Source organism: Lycium ferocissimum, chromosome 8 (genome assembly GCF_029784015.1).
Source record: "Lycium ferocissimum isolate CSIRO_LF1 chromosome 8, AGI_CSIRO_Lferr_CH_V1, whole genome shotgun sequence".
NCBI classification, from domain to species: Eukaryota; Viridiplantae; Streptophyta; class Magnoliopsida; order Solanales; family Solanaceae; genus Lycium; species Lycium ferocissimum.
In genome coordinates, this window is record NC_081349.1 from 10,981,924 (window position 1) to 11,002,387 (window position 20,464).

Consider the following 20,464-nt stretch of genomic DNA (forward strand, 5'->3'; position numbering starts at 1 on the left):
ATTAAGAGCACATTTGGAAAGAACATATATAAATTGGTGTAATATATATCCGTCTAATTACATATTTCTCTTACCACAAAGTATTGTATATATACTCATAATTGTTTGTCATAATTAATTATTAAAATTGAGAAGTGTTTTTTGGTTGCAAAAAAAAAGTTTAATTTAAAAATAAAATTTCATTATAAAAAATTTAAAATTAATATTTAAAAAACATGAGCATATATAAATGATATTAAATTATTTATTTAATAATACATTTTTTCTTGAAAATATGTTAATTAATAATCGTATATTTGTAACTAATATTGTAAAAAAAAAATTGATATATAATTTCAAATTAATAATATTTTAATTGATTATAAAACTTAAAAGCATCCTTTTTTCTCGAGAACCCGGATTGGATGTTTGAGCTTGGAAGGAATATTTATAAATACAATGCCATAACATTAGTCAAATGTTTGACAATAATTTATCAACGTAAGTCAAAAATAAACAAATGCCGAATGAAACCTGATCTTTGCCTATCTATTTTTTTCGAAAATATAACCTAAATTCAAAATCTATTAAAGAAAAAAAAATTAACATAATACTCTTATGTCAAATTCCAACGTCTTTTTAACGTAACGAAACAACTTCTATAATTCAAAAGAAAGGGAAAATATAAGTCATAAGTATATTCTTAACAACTTTTGCATTATATGCCAAGTTTGTTAATGACTCATTCTTTCTAATATTAAGAGATGTAGTTTCAAGTATTAGAATATTAACAATGGCTATGCTAAATGAATAAAATAAAAAGTGGTCATATGAGCAACTTAGGGAAACCAAATGCCTGAGAATGGTGATGTTGTTGATATAAATAGATAAAAGAAAAATATATTTTAAAAAAAGAATAATTTAAAAGTAAAAATAAAAAAGAAATTAAATAATAGAAATAAAAAAAAGTAAAAGAATTAAATAATAGTAATCATGTAAATTAAAAAAGAAAAGAAATTAAAATAAAATTGATAATTTTATATCCTAAAAAGTAACTTTTACTTATCCGCAATACTAAATGTAAATATCTATTCTATTTATCTAATTTAGAAAATCAAAAGATAATTTATCATTTTATACTTATTTTATTCATATCATTAAGTACTCCAATTCATTTTTCAACATTAAGGACTAATAATATTAGGGATAGTGTCTTAAAATTATCATTTTATTTATTAGTACTTCCTAAAGGGTGCGTCAAGTTTTGAGAGACCTATGTATTGCTCCTCCTTTTATCTTTTTCATCTTTTTTTTTTGGTTTTGTTTTTAAAGTTGACATATAAGTTGGAATATCATCCAGACATATTGTCTGGTAGTACCGCATATCTCTCTTCCCTTCCCTTTTTGTGTCCAATGCCATCAACACTAACTATTCCCTTTGTCTTTGTATTTTTTTTTTGATCAATCAAGAGATTGGCTTTCTCTTTCTTTTTATTTAAATGCAGTTTTCAAATTGGTGAAATTCTATCGCTTATTTGAGAAATTGTGGTCTAAGCCCTCCCTTTAGCGGGCAGCAAGAATTGAAATCAATCTATATACAAAAATATATATTTATATAATATTCATAGGTCTCAATTTATGTATTTTTTTTAGTTTGTTCTGAAAAGAAAGTCATATTTTTTTTATTTTGAAAATAATTTAATTTGAAACTTCACAATTTATTCTTATGAGATGGTTTATAATCACATAAATATTTATAACATATTTTAGATCACATATTTCAAAAATCATTCCTTTTTTCTGTAAATTCTGTGCTCAATTAAATATTGCCACATCAACTGACACTGAAGGAGTAGTAACCAAAAAAATTAATGGAAATAAACTCGTGTCATTTCGATTCATATTAATTGTGACTTCTTAACTATAAGACTATCTTTATAAGGACGTCTTGTTTACACTTAATTTTAATGATAATTTACTTTCAAACAAACAAGAAAAATACTATACAGGGTCAAAAGTTTTGTTACCCAAATTACAAAAACATCTTTGCCTCCTCCGATAATCACAACCAAACAAGATGATGTTGGACCAGCTGATGAGAAGAGAGGGACCTTGCTTGCTTTTACTTCTCATACAAATTGCAGATGTCGAATATTTGCAACTTGGCTAGATGTTACACAATTAAGCATGATGTAAATGTAGGAAACCAATAATGATGTTGTTTCAAATAAAAAGTTGAATTTTATCTCAGGTACTATAGGGAGTATAATTTTGTTTTTCCATTTAGGCAACACAAATTATATTATGAAATGATTGATGATTTTTTCTTTTGGTATGAAATATATATAAGGGGAAAATGATCACTAGTAAAACTGTGAGGGGCTTGACTGCATTTTATTCTTATAAATGAATTACTAGCATCGTCTATATATCGATCTGGACTCTTGGATAATGAGGCTGAATGCAACTAACAAATTGATTAAGAAAAAGATGTAAATTATATGTACCATTATCCTCTTAGTTGGTGCAATTGTAATAGTTCGCTTCTAGGCTTACACATAAGACAGGGAGCTCACCAAGTAAGCTAACTCTCAAATTTTACTAGTGACTTTCAATGTTAGTATTACTTTTTTTTTTCAAAAAAAAATAAAAAGTTAATATGAGGAAAAAAAAATAAAAGAGCTAATTTTTAAAAAGCATTTCACAATAATTTTTGCATTTTGAAATTAGAAAAAAATCTGAACGGGAGTAGGTTTGTGGAGTTTGTGAGTTGTGAGTGATGTAGAAAAATAAAATTGAAGAAGAGAACCTTGGTGAGATTGTAACAGTGCACTTGTGTTGTAAAGTGAAAATGCAATCACTGGCCTACAACTCAATCTCCTAAAATACTTTTCCAGGAAAAAATTACGAAAATCCTACATAATATATTATTTTTATTCTTCTTATTATTTCAAAATCATATCAGAAAGTTAAACCCCTCATATAATACAAATCCTATAGAGAGAAATGTTCGTCTAACTAAATACATTTAAAATATTTGAAGCAGAACAATAAATATTTAAACTAAAAAAAATCAGGAACTCCTAGATATTAAGCATTATAATTTTTCAAGAGGTACTTGTAGCTTAGAGCATGTTTTAAAATGCAAGAATACTGGTACGCAATACTTTTTTTTTATTAAATAATTTGTGGTCATTCTTATTCAAGGATTTTGAAAGATAAATACTTCAAAAAACATTAATTCTCATGATTAATCGGAGTAAATTAGAAAATTCAGCAAAATATCTACTCTTTGTTAAAGTTCATAAAATTAAATACATATGACTTTCTATTTAGGAGCCGTTTGGACATGATTTCATCTCATGAGATGAAATCATGAGATGAAATTGTGAGATGAAATTATGTTTGGACATGCAATTTGGATTTCTCAAGTTGCAGTTTTTTTTATAAACATAAAACCCCACAAGTTGTGAAAACCATCAAAATTTTCCCAATTCTTATACAATCTTACCAAATGAGTAAATCATAATTCATAATAAAATTAATACGCTACTAGAAGGTCTTTCTAAAAAATATAACATCAATTGATCAAACTTTAGTTCAATAAAAAGGAAAATTTAACATGAATATTATTGTAACTACTCTTTAATATAATCCTCCCACATGGTACGACCAATCTCTTCACGTCGAGCATGCATTTCCCGGTTGGTAAACATGATCGGTAAATATATCTACCAACTTATGGGTCTTTTTTTACAAAATATAAATGTATCGGTTAAATTTTACATTTATATTGTTTGAAATCATGATTTCAAATCCCAAATCATGCCTTTTTGGATGATTTGGGATTTCATCTCATGAGATGAAATCAGAGATGAAATCGCATGTCCCAACGCCTACTTATAGTTTTAATTTGTTATTTAGTTACTCGAGTTTCATATATTTAGTTACGTATATAGTTTGTGTTTTCAAACATCTAAACACTTAGGGTGTGTTTGGTACGACAGAAAATGTTTTCCTTTTTCCCTTGTTTGATTGTACTAAATATCTTGAAAAATGTTTCCTTATGAAAAATAATTTTCCTCAAAATTTGAGGAAAAATATTTTTCGGATCAATAAAAACACACCAATGTATCCCTAACACACACCCCACTATCCACCAACCCTCTACCTGCCTACCCCACCCACTGCACCCTAACCTCCTCCTACCTACCCCCACCACCAGATTGCACTCTAGATTCAAACATCTCATAGTATTTTGCTTTAAATATATACAAATGCTCTTAAAATAACATTTTTCAACTTGCGTATCAAACACACAAAAAATGAGTAGAGAAATTACATTTTTCGAGAAAATATTTTCTTGAATTTTCCGTCATACCAAACACACCCTTAATACTCTTATGGGTTGAAAATATTATTCAAACTAATATTTGTGTAGGATTTTCATAATGCATATAAGGTGTAAGTGTTTGATTCTAAAATACATGGATTGTGTATGCAGTCTAGTCACATTACTAGAGTATTTAGTGTATTTTACCCTAGCTTTTATGCTCATTTGAGTACATATACAGAGGCGGGTGAATGTAGAGTACTAGTACCGAGTTCATCTGAACCCAATGTTTTTATCAACATAAATTTATGTGTAAAAATTTACGATAAACGTAATAAATAGTAGTAGATATGAACCTCTAACACTATAAATACAATGAATTTAACGTTAAAACCTAGAAGATTGAATTCATAAAACTTAAATCTTGAATCCACGTTCGCCTATATATTTATCCTTCATAAGTCCATAATTCTCCTTTCCTCGGATGCCCCTTTCGTGAAAACAACAACTTTTCACCAACATACGCGAAAAAGGAGGAACAATAATCTTGTCATAGTAATTAGTTTTTGGATCCTAACCCTAAAGTATTCTTAGACCTTCTTTAATTATTACCCATTCGCATGTTCCAAAACAAAACTCACTGAGTATTACTTGCTTCTAAATTTAGGGCGTAATCACAAATGTTGTTTAGCGATTTTATAACCAATTCGAATAAAACATCTTACGATTTATCTTTTTCAATCATTGCCTTCTTATAGTATATGTGTGGTCTAGTCTTCATCTTGATGATTCTTGTCTCTTGAATACAATATGAAAAAATCATATTCCATAATCATATGTAGGTACATATATTTATCCTTAAAATTTATACACCAAAACCAAACCAATAAAATTCGGTTTTTCAACTCTCCTATTCCTCGGTCTTGATACAAAACATATAACTTTTACTTCAAATATTTCTTTAGTTCTAGTAAAATACAATTATATAATTAAGGTTTTCTTAAGAAAATAACACAAAATGTGAGAATAGTGATGACATTGTATTAAAATATTCAACAAAAGCTAATAAATTCGGTCAAAATAAATATTGCTAAACAAGCCAAAAGAAAATGACCATAATCTAAAAATACTAAGTCATGTACATAGTAATTTAATTACATGACAAAGAAATAAAACTTAAGTTATGTTTTTTTTTCACTTCTAAATAAATTATGCAAAACTCGAAGAATAAATATCCAACATTATTGTCATTCCTAAAGTATTCTTTATTTGAGTTGACCTTCTTTATAAAACTTATTTCAAAATTCAAGCCTCAAGCTTGAATAATATGATAATATTAAAGAACGCAAGAAATATTTATAAATTACATTACAAATAAATATTTTTATGTATAAAATTTTAAAATATTACTTGCTACTAATTTTAGGGCGTAATCACAAATGTTGTTTTTTAGTTTTATAACCAAACCAAACCACATCTTACGATTTATCTTCTTCAATCATTGCCTTCAAACCAAACCATATGTGTGGTTTTTTCATCTTGATGATTCTTGTCTCTTGAATACAATATGAAAAAATCATATTCCATAATCATATGTAAAGAAGAAAGATTTAGTGAATAACATGGAACAAAGAACTTACGACCTAGATTTCACGTGGTACAAAGTGAAAAGCGTATCCCAAATTATATTCCACAAGTTATAAGATTTTATAATGCAATTTTTCTCTAATTTTTTACAAAAGCCAAAAACCAATTGCTCAATATACACAAATTCAAAAATGAGAAAAAATTTAGGAAGAGAGAAATTCTTAAGAAATGTTTTTTTGACCACAACAATGGACCAGTCTAAAGATGCAAGAGCTTCTTACCTTTTGTCGAAAATCTTTGGGTGCATTCTTTTATATATTGAATTAAAATTCTAGAGAATATTTTTACACATATTCTCCTTCAATTGCCTTGGCCTAATATCCTCTTGACTACTTTCCTATTTTAGGCATTTAACTATTCTGGTAGGTTTGTTTTCTTAATTTTCTGTTCTTTCTAAATAATTGCACTCTAGATGGAGATTGAGTCATATTCAGCACCAATTATTGTGACCTTTATCCATATACAATAGGATATACTTATAGAATCTCTTGAATAAATTAAACAAAGTAGGAATCTTTTAGACTTACGTCATGTTTTTCTTGCAAGAGGTTGTCTACATCTTTCAGGTCTTACTACAACCGAGTTCGGTTTCTCTCCAATCAACATTTATTAGATCCATATTTTCTGTAAAAATAATAATTTAATTTTAGTTAACGATATGTCACGATAGAAACCGAAAAAAGAATTTAATTTGTACGTGAATGCATATACAACCTTAAAATAGGTACTTATGGTGGTTACCTAATTTTTTAAACTTATGATTTTAATATGCCGTTAAGATTTATGTGGTTATAAAAGTTTCTCATTAAGAATTAAATGGGAAATATAAAGTTCATTATTTTCAAATTTAAAACTCAGATAATATTTTAGAACAAACTGAAAAGAAAAATATGTCCCATTGAAATGGAAGGAGTAACGTTCTTTTCTTAATTAACAACAAGGAGCAATAGATACAAAACAAGTCTTTCGTTAACTTTTCTGGATTGTGCTATCGTTTGAAGTTCTCAGTATGTTCATTGATAATTGCATAAATAAGTTGCTAGATGAGTCTTACGTGATACGGATCCGCATTAATTTATGCCCTAAAGTGAGGACCAGATATCGGATCGAAAATCAGAGAAAGATAGAAATTATTGGATGTTGTATTCTACTTTGAAAGCAGATATTCTCCTCTATTTAAGACCATATTGAATTAGCTAACAAATCACTAGCTCTTTTTCCCTTCTTTGATCTTAAACAAAACATAAAAGAAGTTGAAATGTTAATATTATTAATTTAGATTATGCGGGTGAACCATTGAAACATATTTGATTGTTGGCAAATTGATAAAAAAAAGAAAAAAAATATTATGCCGTGCTGCATTAAAGTACATGAGAAGTGGAGAAATTTTGGCAGCATCCTTTCTAAAAAGAACCTCTATATTAATTAAGTAACATTTAAAGGAACTTAAACGAATTTTAAGGAAGCCTAACAGACGTATTAAGATTACCATGGTCGTCTCATCTTTGCTCCTAAAACTGATTAAGGGGTTAAAATATTTATTCAACCGAAGATAAAGGATATTAGCTAGTACTTAACCCAGAAAATTAACCTACGACCCCCAATGTTTTGTAAATGTGGCATTTTATTCCCTTCGAAACTAATCAATAAAGGCAGAATGGTCTTCTAAGCAACAACAGAATCAGAGTGGCGCAGCGGAAGCGTGGTGGGCCCATAACCCACAGGTCCCAGGATCGAAACCTGGCTCTGATAGTTTTTTTTTGTTTTGTTTTTGTTTTTTGGTGCCTTCTTTGTATTCATTTTTCTGATGATTTTTTTTTCCTCTATATTCATTTTTCTGATGAGAAAAGTGCAATTCTATCTGCTAGATACTCCTACAGCTAGTGTTAGACATTGTGATCCAGTAATTTCAATTAATCCCTGATTTAAACATAATAGTATCAAGTTTAAAGGTTAGATTGCTAATCTTAATTGCACAATATTAGAGGTTACCGTAAGTCTAAGCAATAAAAACCTGAACAAAAATAGCATTTTCCAGCTGATCAAACAAATCTTTTTCAAGGCATTAAAACAGGTAAAGAATGCTGAAAACATCAATTTGAGATGCTGGAGATTGTGAAACACACAAACACAAAGCGTGTTGGTATTTTTTCTCTTCTTAAAAAAATATTAATACTATCAAACTAATTAAGGGCATGAAATGAGCTTACGTAATCATTTCTAGTATTTTAATTACTACTTGTAAGTTGTAATGACTAATAATTGTTTCCAACCAATTTGCAAAATTGCAAGGCAAGCCCTTCTTCCCCATAAAAAAAAAAAAAAAAAACTACTTGCGTGATGTCCTTCAACTTCACTTTGTCCAATTACGTAAAACAGTTCTTGATTTATACCCTTGTCCCACAAGTTAAAGCAAGGACCACCCTATTTCCATTGGAAATGTGTCAAAGAAGTATACACAAATAAAGTTGTGCACGTTCGAATTAATAAAATGCCCTGTTAAAATAGTAAGATAGTCAAGTCGGTCATTGACTTAATTTCTTGAATAGCGGTGGCAGGGCGGATCTACTTGGAGCCGAGGGAGTTCATCCGAATCCCTTCGTTGAAAAATTACACTGTATATATTGAATTAAAATTTTATTTTATGTGTATATTAAATGTTGAATCCCTTTGACACAAACTAAAATCTTAACTTAGTAGTAAAGGGAGTTCAAATTATCATTGAACACCTAGATTCTAGTCTTTATAACAATAGTTTCTTTAAAATTTTGAACCTCGTAGCAAAAATCTTGCCTCCGTTACTGAGCGGTGGTTCTTCCAAATCAAATCGATCTTCATATCTATAAAGCATACGCTTCCACCTCTTTCCCAAATTCTCAAGCCTCTCTAACCCTCAAAAGTATATTTAGAATTTTTCCTACCCGTAAAAGTATCTTTAAAAATATTTTTTCTTTCTTTTTCTTCTCAACGAGCGGTAATATGTATACAAAATTGTCTATTTTTTAATTATATGTGGAACCATCAACTTTGTGAAACTACTCCAAAGAAGGGCATCTTGTTTTGGACCTTAATTACGCAATCGCATGGTTAAATGTGTGCATACATATACTTGTGCACAAATCAAGTTTAAATGTGTGCATACACATGCTTGTGCACAATTTTAAGGGAACATAGGGGGCAATCATTGACTCTTGTACTAATATCATTTAAATATGAGTTCAAGTTATATATCCCAATAGTGTAAAAACAATTGCATCATCAAACTATGTAAAAATAATTGCATCATCAAACTACCTTTATATGTTATAGTAGCTACCATATCTTATTTTCAAGATTGTAAATACAATATTTTAAGAAGGTACTTAAATAACTTGAAATATCATTTGGATGACCTAATAATATAAAGAATTACAGTGTATAAAACTTAAATTTTTTAAATATGTAGTGGATATTATAATTGACACGAACATGTATTATGAGGAACAATGAGAATATGCGTTGGGTACAGCACTATGCTTCTACGTACACGCCAAGTCATGATACGTTAATGAGTTACAATTGCTAATGCCCCAAAATGATTTTCATAAGCTAGTTTTCACTTGAGCTCATAGCCCAAATTCTGGAACCATAAGCTATCTGATAAATTTGTTTAAAGTAAAAAAACATTAATAACTACAATTGGATCAGTGGACTTTGGTTATCCAAAAAAAACTCCAAGTTGTATGGTAGATGCTGAAAAGTTCCTCACTTTCCAATTTCTGGGTTCCAAATATTACTGCAAACAAGAAAAAATAAAAAGAAAAAAGCGCTCCATGACAAATGAGATACAAATATGACAGAATATAGCACTGTTCTACAACAATTCTACTTCATTGGTATATGCTAGGTGTATTAATATCAAACCTATGATGCTAATCTTTTTTAGGTAATACAGCAGATTCTTTACACTACTTATCCAACTATGCTCATAAAAAAAATCAATCTCAATCGCCATTCCTCATTCTCTTGAACATCATAATTTACATCTTTGCAGCCTCCAAGTGTAAAATCTCGACCAAACGTGGTCCTCCAAGCTTTGAACTCAATATTTGCATCAGGTTTCTGATGCACTTCAGCAGATTCAAGTATCCTCACGTTACGAGTGTAAAATGTATAGCCTTTGTTTAAGTTGCTTACTCGCTTGTGTCTTCTTGTGCATCTTCAAGTGGAAGTTTGTTATCTGCAGCTCGGGTAGAAGTAACACTTTCGCCCTGAAAGTGGGAATGGAAATCTATAATTAGGACTTGGTCAATTAACAATATTGTGATCTTATCTTCACTTGCACACAAATATTACTTCCCAATATTTGACTTCCCAAAAGAGAAATACTGAAGCCAATGAGAGCCTAAAAATTTGGGTGACTCGCAAATGATAATAACTTGATGCTAGTACAGGTGGTCAAATTAAACCATGAAAACATGACCAGCCCTCTCAAGTTTGGGCTGCTCATTGATTATTTCAACCCAACCCATTTCAGCCCATCAAAAGATTGGGCGTATAGCCCAAATAGACCCAGGAGAAATCTTGTCAAAATATTTTCAAAAAGTCATTTTTGTATTTGATATGTTATATATGGCCATAATAAAGAAAAAAAACATAGTTTTATTAGGTACTAAAAATTTATAAAACAACAAACAAAGAAATTAAAACTTAAAAAGAATTGTGCGGGTTGGGTTATGACTCGTTTTTTAGCCCATTTTAGACCAATTTTGACCTGCACAAATTCAGCCCAACCTCCCCATCTGACACCCCTAGATGCAAGTGATATCTGTCCACATATACTGAAACTCAGCTTTGGATCAAAAGATTCTAACTTTACCTTCTTTCTTTCGTCAGAAACATGCTGACCCTCTCCATGGTGGTGATCATCTGAAATTTCACCAGTCTGAACTCTTTCGTCTTCCTTCACTTCCGAAGAAGGACTACCACCATTTACAACACGATAGTTTTCAGAAGTGGAAGTGTCGCGACTCGGAGACGTAGAATCACCATTAATAGAGTCAGTTACAATCCTATTTTCTATCTCGGCTCTCCTCTTCTCCTCCTCCCTCTGTTGCCGTTTTCTTGCTTCTTGTTCCTTTAACTGTTTAAACCTGGAAAAAATGATTAACAATAAAGTCCTAACCACGAATTTGGCACCTCCAAACAAGGTCGAGAAATTTTTCCTAACCTATCACCCTGGCGGGGCCTATCTGAAGTAGGATTCTGGTCTTTCTTTTTAGCTATTGTTGCTTCAGAGACTGATTTCTGAATTTGAGGTTGCTCTTTCCTGGAAGTATCATCATTTAATTTCAGGGTTGGAACTTTTGCACCCCCACGTTTTTCTTTCCTAGAAGTATCATCACTTAATTTCAGGGCTGGACTTTTTGCACCCCCAAACTTCTGTAGCCATACTTGTTGAGCAGTGCTAAGTATGTTGTTTGTGAACCTGCATAAGATGGTAAAACAATTCTAAGAGGTTATTGACCATAGGAGAAACAATAGTGGTCAATAAATTGGATAATAAAGAGTATAAATGGACAAGAGAAATCGAAAATCGGGGGAATAAACCATCATTTCTGAACTAGTAAAAGAGAATTGCTTACCAATATAGGCTCAGACCAGAAGGAACTGACAGTGAAAAATAACCAAGAATTAAAGGGAGAAACTTAGTTATTGCTTGAGAGTTCTTCACATTTGGATCATCACTCTGGAAATAAAATTAAACAAGCATTAGAACCTAAACAGGAAAAAAGAACAAAAAATAAAATGAAAATGATTTAGAAGATATATGCTATAAAGTAAAATTCACTTCTTAGTGACAGACTAATCAACTACGGACAGACCAACAGAATGAAAAGAATCAAGAGTCAGAACGAATGAGCTAACCAGACAATTAACTTTGCAATAACAACAAAATTCAGTTTCAAGTTAGAGATATGAACCGCAAAAGTAGCACAGAACACCCTCTGAAGTCAAGATTACAATACAAAGGTAAAACACCATTAGTACTTTCTTCATCAAATATTCACAACTTCAGGAACCAACAACATGGCCAACATTTGGACGGGCAGCAACTGAATATTACTCATAAATCATAATACATACACCAGAATTTCAAGTAACAGGACTCTGATGTAGAAGCCATTCAGGGGTCGTTTGGTAGGGTGCATTAGGTGGAACAATGCTGGTATAAAATTTTAGTAAAATGTTTGGTTGCAAATTTAAGTCTAGTGCAACTAATACCATTATACAACATTATTCACACACCCTATTCGGTACTATTCTTATATATATAGCAAACTCTGGCATTAACTATACCAGTACTATTCTTACACTTACACACCCAATTCAGTACTATTTCGAAATTATGTAATGCATGTTATTTTTAATACAACAAACCAAACAGTCGATAAGAAATAATGCCAGCATAACTTGTTTTCGAATTGAATGCAATGGTTGACACAAGGTACTAAATGAACCTTGTATCTAACAACTGGAATTGAATACGTGAACACAGGGTATAAGATGCTAAATTTACCATGTACAGTATAGGTAAAACCCAACCAACAAAATGAGGTTAACAACAAGACATAGAAAGCAATAAAGTAAAAGAAAATCATCATAAATGCAGAAAGAGGGGGAATCTCTTTTGTCCTGCATAAAAGGAGACTGGAAATTGACCAACCTGTTGGGATGGTTGCATGATTTGAATAGAGACATACTGGGAAACAACCAACAGTACAGGCAAGACAAGATATGCAAAAGTATCGGACCAACCAAGGGGAGGATGACCATCCTGTAAAATCCAACGATAAGAATCAGTTCTAACGCAAGCAACTAAGGAAATATGGCAACATGCATCCACTAATAAACTAAATTGCAAGATTTGGTCATTTCAAATTTTTTTTTTAATACAAACTTCATCCTTCTAATGCAATATGCTTCTTTATTCAGAGACAGCCTCACTTGCTGAGTTACTCAATGGAGCATCGAAGAGAGCCATAAAGCATAATGAAACACATCCTTCTATTGCAGACACAATAACCCGAAAATGAAAGAGAAAAGAAAAGTTAAATAAACAAAACACGCAATACTACATCACTAAAATGTCCATGAAGTTTTCAAGCTAAGATTCACGCCCCCAAAAAAGAAAAGAAAAAGAAAGAACTAACAAGAGAAATAAGGAAAGGCTGGACAGCAGCCTATGACTTACTACAAAAGGGAAAAGCCAAGAGGTGCCACTTCCAGTTTGTCGGGCAGCAATTGTTGTTGGACCAGCTAGCGAGGGTATCCAGAAGAAGCCTTCGGTCAGAAGTCCCTTAATGTAATTTAAAAATAAAAATAAAAATAAAAAGGAAAATAAAAACTTAATTAGAGATGCGTGAATGAAACTATAGAAACCTAAAGAGTTTGCTAAAGAATAAAAAGGGTGAAATTGCCAGCAATGGTAATTCGCTTCCCACTTATCAAATTCTTTATTTTCCTTTTCTCATTTGAGAATCAAAACTATCTCCTTTTTTAGCAAGTGTTATTCAAGTCAAAAAGCCTCCAGAAAGAATGGGCGAACAAGTAAGAAAATAGCAGCTTTACCTCATTTGCCACATTTGAGAGTGCTCTGTAAAGCCCAATCCATATAGGTATAGTGGCAAGGGTCGGCAGACATCCTGGGGGTAGATGATAGAAATGATTAGAAAATATCAACAATTACTGAAATCCGACAATATTTAAATCATCAGACCCAAAAAAAAAAAAAAAGATATATATTTCCACATGTATGGTGTGTAAGGATGAATAACAAGAATTGTCAACCATAAAAAACTTTGAAAATGAAGAAAGCACATATAAGACCTGCCAGTGGATTTATGCCAGCTAATTTATAAAGTCGAGCAGTTTCAAGTTGAATCCTCTCCTGAAAATAGATGTATATAAGAAGTTATAGTTGAAGCAAAGATTACACACTGGACAAATATAAGAAAATGCCACAAGGTAATTTAAGCATGTACATCCTCCAATAATACTCTACTGACTAAAAGTGAAAAATACGTGAAGCATGGGCACAAATTAACCTGGTCTCCAGCATATCGCTCCTGAATAGCCTTTATTTGCGGTGCCATAGATTTCATTGCCATTGCTGATTCTACCTAAGAATAATTCTTAGACGATAGTAAGCCATCTAAGCCTTCATAAGCAAGAACATGATTTGTACTTTGTAGAGATCAATTAACTTCTTCATAAAATATTGTAAAGAGAAGACATGAAAGTAGATGACTGACCTGTTTTTTAGTTAGAGGAAAAGTGGCAGCTTTTACTAGTATCGTCAGTAGAATGATTGCAAAACCATAAGAATATGGCACATGTAAAGTTGAAAGCCCATCTTTCAAAACCTGGACATATCACAACACTTCCTTGAGCATTTTTTTCTCTTTCCTTTTTCTTTGATGCGTGTAACATATGAGTGAGAGACTGAAGCAGGAGATAGAACTAAGGATTGGAACAACCCACATATTAGAGTTGGATATAATTATGCTACCTTTCCAACACTGAGAGCAGAAGGATGTGACATTTAGGGTGTCTTTGGTACGAAGGAAAATGTTTTCCTGAAAAATAAGTTGTTTCCTCACTTATTTTATTGTGTTTGGTGTGTAAGAAGAAAATATTGTCCCAAAAGCATTTGCATATAATCTAGGCAAACACCAAGAGGTTCGGGGTTGGGGGGATAAGGTGTGGGGTATTGGGGATGGGCATGGGGCGGGGTGGGGTAGGGTAAGGTGAGGAGGAGACAATTAGTATGTACTGCCACTTGTGGAACTTGTTTTCCCTAGTTCCACTAGGGAAGTCATTTTTAGGACTTGTTTCCCTCGAGAAAATGTTTCCCAAAAACTTTGACTAACCAAACATGGGAAAAGTAGAAAACATTTTTCAGAAAATATTTTCCCCCATACCAAACACACCCTTAGGCTGCAACATACTTCTCTTTCCATTTGGTAGACGCATGAAACATTTTTTCTTAATGCATCCCACTCATACCACCAAATGTAGCAATCAATAAACCGGATAAGTTCCGGACACAAAATAAAGGAACCAACTTTAACAACCTTACCATTAAAATTCTTAACCACTAAACATTATGTTTTGAAGAACACTTACATCCTTCCATCAAATTGCAACCAAACATCCAACTATCAATACAAAATTCATAAATCAATCAATCAATCAACACGTCAATCCCAAAATAGTTGGAATGGGCTATATGAATCTTTGGTATTCGTTCAGTTTTACTTGAGTTCATTTCAATCCAATACTATTGGAGTTTCTCTAGAACTTATATTTATCCCTAAGTGGGCTAGTTCAAAAACAGAGTGAACAATTGATACGATACCGGATACTAGGATCAAAATCCTCAAACCAATGATGGTCCATGGAGCACGTTGAGGCGCTTCAAGGAGTCTCAAGTGTGTATCTTCATGCTACACACTCCTTGATGATGGAGGTTGAGCGTTTGAAGGCCACTAACGATCCATATGTAAAGATGATCAAGCTATGAGAGATAACATGGAAGTAGGGTTATTTGTGCAAAGAGGCTAGTTTTCAAAGGCAAGTCATCCGGCTTTGGAAGACTAGAAAGAAGGCCCTTATTTCATTAAGGGTATTTTTGAAATAATCTTAGTTCTAGCCTTAAGTATAAATGCTAGACTTTTCATTTGATTGCTTAGCTTTGATGAATATGGAATGAGAATACTCTCTCTTAGTATCTAGTTTGTAGTTTAGTGCTCAGTGAGTGTAGGGATTAGTGTAGAGATTATTCCTAAACCTCTTCAATTGAACCTCTCTTCGAATCTAACCTTGTGAGTAATTCAAGTATGAATTCAAGTCTTGTTCTTCAATTCTATCTTAATTGTGTTGTTTGACTTAGTGTTGGTGCTTTTAGTTGAATTAGATCGGTAGGATTTGGTAACCAATCCAAGTTTGCCCATAAATTCATTACTAATTATGTCTTCCTTCTACCTTACTTTCCTTGCATTTAATTTCTTGTTGATTCCGTGTTTTTCCCAAGTCGAATCGTATCAACAATAACAACTAAACCTTAATTTCAATAGTAAAAGCAAAAAAGAACTGAACACAAGAAATCAATTAGCCAGCTGAAATTTCCAAAACCAATCAAAATTACAACTCACAACAACAACAACAACAAACCCAGTGTCATCCCCCAAGTGGGTCTGGGGAGAGTAGGGTGTACGCAGACCTTACCCCTATTTTGTGAGATAAAGAGGTATTTTCCGATAGACCCTCAGCTCAAAAGAAAAGTATCCGATGCAGAACTATAATAGTAATAAGATAGCAAAATAGCAAGATATAAAACAAATGCAGCAACAGATAGTAATACACATTGAAAAATAATAAACTCCGCCATAAATAAATAATACTATTAAAAAGGGAAAAGAGTATAGGAGAAGGCTACAAACCTTCTACCCTAATTCTCGACCTCTATACCTTCCTATTTAAGGTCACGTCCTCAAAGAACAACTCACGAGAAAACAAAACAGAATTGAACAAGAAAAGGAGCATCATAACATTAGTAAAAAACAAAACTTTATAACGTAAAACAAACCTTCAGAACAGATTCCATTCCATTAGTAATACCAGAAAGCCAATCACTACTATTCTGTTTAGCACTTTCAGTAGCACCATCAACAACCGTTGTATCACCAGAACCGGAAACAACAGCGGCATCAGCAACTGTATACAATAACCCTTCAGCTCTAGCAAACAAGTCCTTAAAAATCATCTCCGCATTTTCCGGGTCAAGAAACGGATCCTGACCCGACCCGAATCTAGCTACTCCTAGCATGCCACGTGAAAAGGGTTTGCTAACTGCAAGATTTCCAAAGTGGGTTTTATGGAAAACTGGGTTTAAGGTTCTTGTTCTGTCTATAAATGGAGATAATATTGAATTGGGTCCAAGAAAAGGGAAAGAAGTTGCCATTTTTTTGAGTGTAGGTTCTTGCAAACCCTTGAAGTTGTATGAGTTGGGATTTTAGAAAGATTTGATTTTTGGTTATGGGTTTTCGGTAAAAGAGAAGAAGTTCCAAAAAGGACAAAAAAAGAAAATTTAAAAATCTGAGAAGTTTAGGCGTTTGGCCATACATTAAGGGCCCGTTTGGCCATAAATATTAAAAAAAAAATCACTTTTTTTGGAATTTTTGAAGTTGGAGTTGTGTTTGGCCATAGTTTTTAAAATTATAGTTTTTGGTGAAATGTAGTGAAAAAAGTTGAAAAATTTTGAAAACAAATTTTTCTTGTTTTCAGTATTCCGGAATACAACTGGATTTAAAGTTCTTTTCAATTTTTTGTGATGTTTGATAAAGATAAAAAGTGCTTAAAAATACTTATTTTTAGACAAGAAATGTATAAAAATAAGTCAAAAGCCAAAAGTTGAGTATTCTCAATTTGGCTTTTAGCTTTAGCATTTAGCTTATAAGCTACTTTTAAAAAGTCAATCCAAACACCCTCTAAATAGGGTTTGGCCATAGAAATCAAATATTTTTCTATTTGGAACTTTTGAAGTTAAGAGTTAAAAGATGGAGTTGTAATTGGTTATAGTTTTGCAAATAATATTTGGTTGTTTGAATGTAATAAAAATGAAAATAGTGTTTTAAGTGTTTTTCATATTTCAAATACAATAGTGAATTTTTTTTTATTTTTTTTTTGGGAAAAAGGTGAATAATTATCACGGCCAAACGGGTCCTAAATATTTTCCATTTTATTTGAATTTATGGAGTCGGAGATGAAGAAAAAGTTGTGTTTGATTATACTATTTACAAAGAATATTCAAAATAATATTCATGCTTGAATATTAAAATACAACTTGTGAAAAGTGAGTTGAAAATAATAGGTTATAAGTTGTTTTTCAGAATTGAAACTTTTATGGTCGAACACTGATTTTCAATACAGTGAAAAATTAATCCCAAAAAAATGAATAATTTTTACGGTCAAACGGGTACTAAATTTCTCAATGTTAAGTCAAATCAAATAAAAAAAATTAAAGATCTTTCATATTTTAAGTAAGAAAAAAAGAATCTTGAATACACATGTGAGAACAAAGCGGAAGCTCGTGGGGAAAACATGAAAAATGAAAAGAATACACAATCGTTTTTACTTCAAACACTCAGCTGAGGGCCCTGGACTTGTGGCCGACTTTTTTGTTTGTTTATGACAAAAGGTTGAATCATAGTGGGATCATGATAACAAAAAAATTGCTTTTTAAGCAATCTCAAGACCTGCAACAATTGCTATTTTTCATTTTTTTTTTTTTTTTTTTGTGGTTTTTTCATCCTGTTGTGTGTCTTCCAGTAGTTAGTTTTTGCACAGGAACTAGTAAGTAATTTTTTCAGTTTGTTTAAGGATGGAACACCAGTTTATCATTCATTTTATCTTCTGGTTTTAGTCTGGAGTAGATGTTAATACCATATATGAACTATTTATATCCCCACATAATCATATTCATCACTTCTCAAGAGAGTAGAGACTAGGCATATGAATGAAAATAGTGTATGTACATATGTTAGAGTGCACAAGTTTTCTTGGGGATAAATGGCACAAAGTATCTGCCTAGTCGGCCCTTGTCTTGATTTTAGATTGATAAAGCAAAAACTTTGGCCCTTTAAATTGAACTACATGACATTCGTAGCTCGTTGTTGGACCCGAAATTTTGGACTTAGATTACGTGTAAATTCCTTGGACCTTAGAAGAGTTCTTGTACTTTAGATTGGACCAACATTTCATCATTCACACGCTTCTCAGATTTGGCCCAAAATTTCGTTGTAGATCATTCATACGCATATTGGATTTACCCCCATAACTTTGGTGATGTGTTATAGTGCCTAGAACTAGAAGAAGAAACTTTGACTAAGTTTCCAGAAGTTTCTAGTTAATTGCGGAAAGAGAGTATACACCATTGGTGTGTTATCAAATATGAGGTACATATCGTCCCGATCACAGATAAGAGAACAATCTAAAATGCCACATTCCAATTGGTTATCTCATTTTAATCACTTGAGTCTCCTTCTTTCTTTCTTCAGCATTTATCACTTCAATAATAGAAACAAATACACATAATGTACAACTTTCAACCTAGCTAGCCCTGAAAGCAACAAAGAGATTGCAGCCACCCGATCGAGCTGTGATTGATATTCAGTGGCTTAACTTTATTGAGCGAATCATGTTAATTATTCTTCGTAAATATGAAGAATTATGTCCCCAATGCAGTTTTTAAATATTGAATAAATCAAAAATTTATTCTTTCTTCCTTTTTTTAAATTATATAGACATAACATCATTTTTATTTTGTGCAAAACTTAATGCAACCTTGATAATTATAATCCAATTGACACTGTCTTTGAAGCCTCTTAAGAGAAAAACCGAGAGATTAAACAGGAAAAAGGGTTCCCAGCTAATCCACAAAATAAATAAATATAACTAAATAAGGAGAAAAAAGAGGTATTCCACAAAACAAAGTGGAATTCACCAACAGCTAGTGAGGCAATGTCCTAGCATGTACCCTGCTTGTCTGCAAATGTTATAACAATATTGGAGCCAATTCTCAAATAAATGGAACATGAGTACACCAAAGTGGTACTCAGTAAGTTCCGATAATTCCCTTACCAAAACTGGAATGAGGTTTTAAATAAACATGAATGCAGACAAAATATTCTGGAGGCAATTTTAGGTATAAAAACATTTAAAACGAATTATGAAGCTTTAGCATAAAAGCAATTCTGAATTATATTATGTTCAAACCTTTCTTTTCTGGGGAGTACCACTGGACTCTAACATTCTTCCTAACTTTGATTTAGTCACCATATATCAGTATGATGGATGATTCCCGCCCGATCATCTGGGCCATATTCTTTTCGTTGTGCAACACAATTTGACGTTTCTTTACTAACATGCTTAGTCGCCTTACCCGGAAAACTTAGTAGTTGAACCTGTAGACGCGTGAATTTTTTGGTCTAATACATACAAAATTTGGGTTAATTCCAATTGGGTTAAATAATTAATTTGGACTTTAAAATTAAATAAGTCCATTTATTAAATTTACGGAAAAGGCTCAAATATGCCATCGAACTATCGGGGGAATGGCTCATTTATGCCACTCGCCAAGTTTACCGAGCATTATCGAACTATCGAATTATGGCTATCCATGCCATTTTTCATTAACGCAGGTTTTAAAATATCAGATATGACACTTGGCCTCCAATTAGAGGTCCATGTCGTTTAATTAAACCAGCACAAATTTGTGGGTCGGGTTTTAGTTTAATTTGTGTTGGTTTAATTAAACGACGTGGACCTCTAATTGGTGACCAAGTGTCATATCTGGTATTGTAAAACCGACTTTATAGAAAAATGGCATGAATGAGCCATTTCTGATAGTTCGATGGCATAACTGAGCCAAACTATTGACAAGTGGCATAAATGAGTCATTTC

The 20,464-nt window shown here is 32.0% G+C and overlaps 1 protein-coding gene and 1 non-coding gene across 2 annotated transcripts; one reads left to right on the top strand and one right to left on the bottom strand.

The window, feature by feature from the left end:
• The first annotated feature begins 7,639 nt into the window (after positions 1 to 7,639).
• On the top strand, positions 7,640 to 7,711 carry TRNAM-CAU (transfer RNA methionine (anticodon CAU)). The gene has a single exon. It is a non-coding gene; the product is annotated as a tRNA-Met (tRNA).
• Positions 7,712 to 9,751: 2,040 nt separating this feature from the next.
• LOC132067221 (ALBINO3-like protein 1, chloroplastic) lies at positions 9,752 to 17,066 on the bottom strand. Its single transcript, XM_059460379.1, has 11 exons — positions 16,590 to 17,066; positions 14,254 to 14,364; positions 14,047 to 14,121; positions 13,829 to 13,889; positions 13,571 to 13,644; positions 13,194 to 13,298; positions 12,666 to 12,776; positions 11,584 to 11,687; positions 11,169 to 11,426; positions 10,818 to 11,091; positions 9,752 to 10,209 (listed from the first exon to the last, which is right to left on the bottom strand). Exons 1-11 carry the CDS (start codon positions 16,962 to 16,964, stop codon positions 10,132 to 10,134), a joined length of 1,626 nt encoding a protein of 541 aa, XP_059316362.1. The 5' UTR covers positions 16,965 to 17,066; the 3' UTR covers positions 9,752 to 10,131.
• Between the last annotated feature and the right edge of the window lie 3,398 nt (positions 17,067 to 20,464).